Here is an 8824-nt window from a genome sequence, read left to right as displayed (position 1 = left end):
ATCATATTGGGTGGAATCTTTTAGCTCAGCGGTATATATTATTAATTGTCTTCCGTCTAAAGTTCTTGAAGGCAAATCCCCATTTGAGCATATGTTTGGCCACGTTCCCAACTACAATAATTTTCGCACCTTTGGGTGTCGAGTTTTTCCATATCTTCGAGACTATTCCGAACATAAGTTGGCACTGCGTTCGTTACCATGCATCTTTATTGGATATGAAACCCAATATAAAGGGTTTCGATGTTTAGAACCCACCTCACAACGTGTGTACATCACAAGGCATGCCACATTTGATGAGTCATTTTTTCCATTCTCAGGAGGTTGGAAATTCCTGGATAGACTCAACTACAAACCAAGCACCTCCAAACAAGAAGCATGTTGAAAAAGTCCAACATTCTGCTTCCTGTGGTCTCTGTTCCGATGATGCAGATGGGCCTCCTCCATCTAACAATTCTCAAGAGCAGCCCACTAATTCTGGTATGAACACTTTGTCTCCATCAAACACTTCTCGAGCAGCAGCTACCGCAGATCATCCGACCAGGCCTTCGGTACCAACGCCAACAATTCCGCCTCCGCCTCCACCAACAACTAGTCACCACATGACGACTAGTTCCAAAGCTGGAATTTTCAAACCTATTCATAAACCTGATTTTATTCATACGCAACATCACAATCTCTATGCTGCCCTCTTTGCCAGACCCGACAAGTTTCAAAATTGCAGCCAAACAACGGGAACGGGTTATGGCTATGAGGAAAGAAATTGGTGCTTTAAGACAAAACAAAACTTGGACTCTTGTCCCTAGACCCATAAACACCAGTATTGTTGGCTCGAAATGGATTTTTCGTACCAAGTATATGTCGAATGGCACAATTGAAAGGCACAAGGCTCGTCTAGTTGCTCAAGGGTTCACTCAAGTTCGAGGCCTTGACTACTCACAAACCTTCAGTCCTTCAGTCTAGTGGTTAAAGCTGCTACTATCCTTATTGTCTTATCCTTGGCTGTCATAAATAGATGGAAACTCCACCAACTTGATGTCAATAATGCTTTTTTACATGACGCTCTTCAAGAACAAGTATACATGGAGTAACCACCCGGGTTCATTGATCCACAATTCCCAACTCATGTTTGTCGTCTCGACAAAGCTTTATATGGCCTTAAACAGGCGCCTCGGGCTTGGTTTCAACGTCTTAGTACGTTCCTCATTCAGAATGGGTTTTTGATGTGGTCTAAAATATACATATTATTATATAAAATTTTCCTACAGTTTTAAATATTTTGAGCAAGGTTTTTATTGAATACTATTCTTAGTTGGCTCTTGTGGGTATTTAAGGTTTTAAGAGATAATGAGCTAAAATTAAGTAATTTTATTAAGTTTGAGAGAAAACGAATAAATGACCAAATGTGTTTTGTATGCTATTATTATTATTATTATTATTATTATTATGTGCCTTAAAACTAAATGTGCATCGTAACATCAATTTGAGTCATGAAATGATTAGTTAATTTCAAGTTATTAAAATATGTTCTATTTTGTATTTATTTGGAATTTTTGGACAGCTATTAAAGAAAGAAATCTTGGCCAAGATCTAATTTGAATTTAAGTGAGTGGGCTCGGTATTGTCATGATGGGCTTTGTCAAAGCAAGTAAAAGAAAAAGTAAACCATGGGCTCATAAAAACTTGGAAGAGAAGCAATTGAGGTTGGCTAAGGGAATTAATAAATAGAGGAGCTTATAATAATTTGGGGCAGAACCCTACGCAGAAAGAAACGGACGAAAGAAAGAAATCATTGCGAGGGAAAAGAAGAAGAAAATAGAGAGAAGAAAGCCATTGGTTTAAGTGGAAAGCGTTTGGTTTCAACACCTACTCAACCAAGCATCATTAATATTCGGTTTGAATTTATTATTTTAATTATGAGCTTAGTTGTTGAACTTAATTATTTTTGTTTCTTTGATTTTAAGATGACAAGCTAAACTTATTAGACTGCCTAGGTTTGTGATGAACCATTGTTTGAAGTTTTATTTATTTGGAATTTGCTTTTCGTAATTGTGTTATGATTCAGTAAATTGTTTGGTTTATTTGATTGATGCGTATGTGTACTTGGTTTTGGTTGTTCTAGTTTTATTATTCCACAAAATTCTTGGTGACTAGTTTATGATTGAATTCAAATAAGATCATAGGAATAATATTATTAGTCAAACGATTAAAAGTGTGCTGCTAACCTAGAAAGCTGTAAGGTGATAGGTTATTGCTAGATCTTTGTTGATTGAGATTTCTAGATTTAGATCTTCGTAAGGAGTCCGTCTAGGTTTGATTAATTAGTATTGTCTAGCAAGTCAATTAAGTTAGTCAAATTACCTTTGATTTCCGCGCTGTAAGGTAGGATTTCATTATAAAGGTATCATATCATAATTAATTAGATAACCGTAAGGAAGTTTAATATTAAAATTGGTGTTTTTAAGAACTTAATAGAAATCCATATGCGTCTTCTTGAGAAGGGTCAGGGGTTCTGTTTGAGTTTTCTTTTAAATGACTATTTTATGATCCCTGTTCCATAACAAGCATTTTCTGATTAATTGATAACTGAAACTCTGGGGATTCTAGCCTAGGTGGTTTTTCATTGTCATTTGATTTAAACTCATAAAAATATTATTTTCGTTTTTACTTGTCTTTTATTAATTAAATTTTAATATTAGTTTAATTAATAATATTATAATAAACCCACCCCCCTTAATATATAAATAAATAGTCGTGTCAATTTGTTGAGTCTTATTTGCTAGTTTCGTAATTTATAGAGTCTCGTGGGTTCGATATCTGGACTTACTTAGCTTACTAGAGTCAACCGGTTCACTTGCGGTTAGTAGTTTAAGTTAAGTTTAAGAGTCTAGAGTATTACTTAGTGTCTAGTTTAGCGTAATTTTAGTTAATAAATTATTTGACTACTTTTAGCACATCACTTTTCTTGCAGTCGTGCTGACCCATCTCTATTTATTTTTAAACAGGATTCATGCATCATCTATTTATTGGCGTATGTGGATGATTTAATTATCACTGACATTCGGGAAGATGTTATATCCTCTTTCATCAGTAAATTCAACTCTGAGTTTGCAACAAAAGACTTGGGCAATTAAGTTACTTTCTTGGTCTAGAAGTAACTTACTCTCAGGATAAACTATTCCTCAGTCAATCGAAATATGCTAAAGACATATTAGAACGGGTTAATATGTTACATGCAAAACCGATGGCCACTCCTCTTGCGACCAACATTGTTTTTACTTCCACGGGTGAGACGTTTGGGGATCCCACTTTATACCGGTCATTAGTTGGAGCTCTCCAATATCTAACTATTACTCGTCCAGACATCTCCTACGCTATGAATCAAGTAAGCCAGTTTCCACAGAATCCCACCACTGATCATTATCAGCATGTCAAACGAATACTCAGATATATTAAAGGTACCATTGACTTTGGGATCACCTTTCGCCACGCAACATCATCCAACATTCTTGGCTATTCTGATGCTAACTGGGCCCGTTGTATTGAAACGCGCCGATCAACTTATGGATACTCTATTTTCCTTGGAGGCAATCTTGTTTCTTGGAGTGCCAAGAAACAGCCGAGTGTAGCACGCTCCAGCTGTGAATCGGAGTATCGTGCTATGGCAAACACCGCTGCTGAAATTGTTTGGGTCACTCACCTACTCAGGGAATTGGATGCTCTTCCACCTGATCGTCCCACTTTACTTTGTGATAATCAAAGTGCCATATTCTTAAGTCAAAATACCATTGCTCATAAACGTGCCAAACATATAGATATCGATTACCACTTCGTTTGGGAACTTGTCTCCTCAGGTAAGTTACACACAAAGTTTGTTCCTACCAAGCTCCAAGTGGCTGATATATTTACTAAGAGCCTAGACCTCAGTTCGAACTCTTCAGAGACATGCTTTGCCTTGGGTCACCGCCATCTCGCTTGCGGGGGGATATTAATCATAGTCGAACTAGAATTACCTAATGAGTTAGGATTGTATTGTATGTAATGCTCATGTACTCAAGTGTAACTTATTTGTCTATTTATTTCATGTGTATCCTCACATTGAGGATCACCAATTCATTCAATCCTTTCTTAAACTCTATGAGATATACATATTACGGAGTACATCTCATTTTCCCTCTTTTTCTATACTTTCTTTTACTTGCAGGCTATTTAAAAATTTATAAGGTTCTATAATTGAGTAATTTCAACTTACAAAGTTATATCTTTACTTCTTTAGTATTTGCTACAAATAAATAAACACATAAATAAAGAACCTAGAAAGTCCTTTATTTTTCATTAGGGGTGTTCAGCATTCGAATCATACTCGAATAACTTGAAATTCGATTCAACTCGCATTTGAATTTGACGGTTCGAATTTGATTTTCAGCCATTCGAATTCGATTTGGTTCGAACTCGGTTTTAGTAATCGAATTTCGAATCGAATACGAATTTATAATTATAAATTTGTATTCGTATTCGATTCGAAATTCGAATTCAAACTATACATATTATTTTTATTATATATATTCATACTGATGAAAAGATAAACTACGTAAATCTTTTTAGTTATAGAGATTAAAAATAGAAAGTTATATCATTTTGGTTAATAATTATTGTAATTGGATAATTGATAACTTTAAATGATTTATTTATTTTTATAGACTTTTACTTTTTGTTGTTAAAAAACTCCAATTTATAGTGGTTTTGAAATTGAAATATATTTTTTTAACTGAATTCGAATTGATTGGAACTGATTCGAATTCGATTCGAACTTCATTTTCGAATTAGCTATTCTAAATTCGAATAGAATCGAATTTGTCGAATCTATTTCGAATTTGAATCGAATTCGAATCCAGTTTTAAAATTTCAAAATTCGAATAACTCGATTCGAATAAATTCGAATATTCGATTCGTTGAACACCCCTATTTTTCATATTATGTACTTCATTTATGTATTAAAATACTCAAAATTATTATAAACTTTTGCCTAATAAATTGAGTTATTTTTAATCAAACTTGAGAAAACAAAAAACAAAATTCAATTTATAAATTTGAATGAGACTATTAATAAATTTCGTTAAAGAGTTACATGAGTTGATAAAAGATATATCTAGGTCATTTTGTACATTTTCCCGATAAAAAGGATTCATTTTAGATCTATAATCATCTAGTCTTTACTTATAAATTGTTGACCGAAATGGAAAACAACCAATCTCATATGAATTAGTTAATGAGTTGTAATAAACTAAAAAAAATAAAAAAATAAAGAGTTTTTGTTTCATTAGATTGATATCGATACCCTTATACACTAACAAAAATCCAAGCCTGAGCTCAGCTTGTTTAATTTACAATAGCTCATGTATTAAACACACATATTTTCTGGCTCGAGCTTGTTTAAGCTTGATTCGATTCGAGCTTAGCGAGTTGATCTCAAGTAGCTCACGAGCAACTTGGTTTGTTTCCCTACTGTAAAACCAGGGACTGATTTCATTGTATCATGTGTAGAATAGGGTTACATTGGGTGATATACAATAAATAATATACAATTGACTATCATCTATATTATGTTATATACAAAATGGTCTGATACTTACTCATATCTGAATCATTTTGAAGTTTTTGTAACATTTGGTTTGCTCAGCTCCAACTTTCACGTTAGTCCAATTTACTTGAACTGTTATATTGTTCTAATTTGTGATGGATAAGAGTATGTTGATATAATATAGGTATAACCAAGGGCATGGGAAATACAAATGACAATTAAGGTCATACCTTGATTCCTTCCCAAAGTGTTTCCAATCTGCTCTTTGTCAAAGTTAGAACCACAACATTGCACATATCAAAATTGTCCAAGCTTTTAAAAGGGAAGTGAAACCAGTGCATGTATTTCAACTTTTTGAAAAGTAAGTGAGCCGTTTCGTCATGGAAAGATAAACTATCATAGCGATGAATCCACACAAAAATCAACCTCAAATTGCTCATCTTTCCAAAAGCATTCAGAGTTACATCGTGCATGTCCTTAAAGAATGCCACTGAAATGCTTTCAACTGCTTCTGTTCCCTGTTAAAAATATGAAGAAAGAGAGTTATAGCTACTAAGTGTTTGTCTAATGTACATATAATATCATAAACACAAGATATCATACTGAGCATTCCGTCAATACACGCATCACATCTGTTTGATCCCACAATCTAGTACGTTGTCCGGGCTCATCTTCATTTTCTTGTCGGACAATTTCTAGTCCCATTTCCCTAATCGCATGATGCATCTTAAAAAAACCACCTTGTTCTATTTCAACAAGACTCTTATCAACTAGATATTGAATTTCATTATTTGGGAAGAATCTTGAGTCTTCATCCTCTAATACTTTGACAACTAAATCTTTATCCACCGTTTCACTATCAACATTAAAGAAACAAGAAATATCGAGAAACAACTTCTTGAGTCTTGGAGTAAGTGAATCATAGCTCAACTGGAGCTGCTTTTGAACATCACCATGCGGGATTCCTTTCAGTGTCTCCATTATGCTTGGCCATTGTTCCCTTTCATACTGTTTAAAATGGCTACTCCATACCTTAAGAACCAAGGGAATCCCTCCAGCACGACTCACAACTTCTTTTATAAACTTTGGGTTAACATGGCTGTCTCCTACAAACATAAGCCGAGTGAATAGGTTGAGTGATTCCCTTCTGTTTAACAACATTGTATGGTACGGTATACACTGTATGTTACCAAGGGACCGTTTATCCCTCGTTGTCAAAATTATTCTACTTCCTTCATAGAACCATTTAGGACAAATATCTAATGATTCCAACTGCTGAAAGTGATCAACATCATCCAGGACCAAAAGAACTTTTCGACGACTTACCAACCTTCTTATCTTTGAAACACCTTCATTATGATTACTCATGATTGAGAACCTATTTTCATGAGTTAGACAAGATATGAACGCCTTTGGCAACTTAACCTTCCAATTTGGAACCTTGCAGATGTGATGAATATCCGCAAGAAAACAGCTAAGATCGAAACTTGGAGCACTTCTGTTAAACACCTCTTTGACAATAGTCGTCTTACCTATTCCACTTATTCCAAATACCGCAACAACCAAAACACGATCTTTTTGGTCTAACCTTAATGTTGAGATGAGTTCTTCTGCCCTAGACGCTATCCCAACAGGGTGGTCTGTAACATGGAACTCTTGCGGTCTTTGCATCTTCTCAAGTTCTTCAACAACTTTCAATACAAATTCCGCCTCATCCCTGCCAAATTTCAGAGAGAAATTCATAAATTTCCTTGTATATTTGTATCATCTCTAAAAACAGCATGCCCTGACCTATTAACTACTTTTAGTCAATGATGTTACTGATGAATATAAACTTGCGTAACACATCAACCTTTACATGACATACACTGCATTATGCTTTTGAAAATTTGAGAAAACACTTTTGTTTAACGAGTACTTCTTTTCCTAAGTCGTTTCTGTTACTTGTAAGATAAATGCTTTCGACCACCTATAACCGATTCAAGTTATTATCATTTTTTTTGCACGTGTTAAACAGATACTTAAGGTTTTTATTATTCAAACGTTTTCCTTTGAAATGCTTGTACTAGTTTCACATTAACTCGTGCATTAGATCTGTGTGCTGATTAAATGCACTTAATACTTGTAAGTTGTAGTACTCGGGTTTTTATAATAAAGCTTGTCTTTACCTTTTTTACCTTGTAAAATCATGGACCGTGAATTTTACCAGCATACTTCAGTAATAAAATATGAATGTGTAGACAACATAAGTTCAAATTTAGTGGCATTTCAGTTTAAAAGCACCATTTAGTTAAAATGTTTCAAACATAGAAACACGAAAACAAGATTGGGAAAATACATAAGCGATGTTGGTCTTTATCAGCATGTTATTTACTAAACTTATTTGTAACAAATAAAGACTAAGGTGAAGAAAAGTACCCATTTTGCAAGGTAAGACCAGACAACTGACTGACATCTTTGAGGGCTTGTCTCCATTCTTGAACTCTCAGTGGATCTAAGTTAGTGTTGGTTTGGTGAGCTTGGAAAGGTTCCATGAAGGGACCTTTTTGACTTCTAACATCAGACGGCCCCACCTTATAAAATACCGGAACAACTTTCTTTTCATCAAACTTGTTGAAGCTGTCCATAATATCAACCAGTTCATCGAGGCTTCTTACAGAAGAGGCGTAATCAGGGGAGAATACAACAACATACATCTCAGATTCCTCGATAGCTTTTAATAGTTCTAAATGCATATTTTGACCAACAGGGAGCATGGTGTGGTCGGATATGGTAAAACTGTTGCGAATAAGCGCTGACCGGAGGTGGCTTATGAAGGTTTTGCCAATATCTTCAAATGAGTAACTGATGAAGATGTCGTTCTTTGGACTTTTAGATGATGACTCGAGTTCATCATCAAGAGAACATTGATCCCTTTTCTTCTTAAATAATGAGAATGCATTCATTTTTTAAAGTAGTGCAAGCTGCTTCGTAAAAGTTTCAAAAGCCCTGTCCACTTTTATGGTTTAGCATAACATAGCAATATAAGGAAACTGAAAAGGAAAAAAGAAATGATCGACTAAAAACACCCAACGGACCAAAGGATGCCCATCGACCCAGATCATAATAATCAAGGGGATGAATTGATATAACCGTATTTGGGTAAAAAACGATTAGTTTTGGAATAAACTCTCCAATTCTGTTAACCAAGAACATAACTTAAAACTTCATTACAACAATCATAACAAGGATTCCTATTACTTATCC

At 34.7% G+C, this 8824-nt stretch overlaps 1 protein-coding gene across 1 annotated transcript; it reads right to left on the bottom strand.

The window, feature by feature from the left end:
- Positions 1–5630: 5630 nt before the first annotated feature.
- On the bottom strand, positions 5631–8524 carry LOC143594456 (TMV resistance protein N-like). The gene is made up of 4 exons (XM_077073771.1): positions 7997–8524; positions 6182–7295; positions 5809–6096; positions 5631–5723 (listed from the first exon to the last, which is right to left on the bottom strand). The coding sequence occupies exons 1-4, from the start codon at positions 8521–8523 to the stop codon at positions 5631–5633; spliced, it is 2022 nt and encodes a 673-aa protein (XP_076929886.1). The 5' UTR covers position 8524.
- Positions 8525–8824: the final 300 nt, after the last annotated feature.

Source organism: Bidens hawaiensis, unplaced genomic scaffold, assembly GCF_021521415.1.
Source record: "Bidens hawaiensis isolate Kalapana, Puna unplaced genomic scaffold, B.hawaiensis_p1.1 tig00043653_1, whole genome shotgun sequence".
Taxonomy (NCBI): Eukaryota; Viridiplantae; Streptophyta; class Magnoliopsida; order Asterales; family Asteraceae; genus Bidens; species Bidens hawaiensis.
The sequence above is the reverse complement of the archived record's forward strand: the minus strand, read 5'-3'. Positions and strand labels throughout refer to the sequence as shown.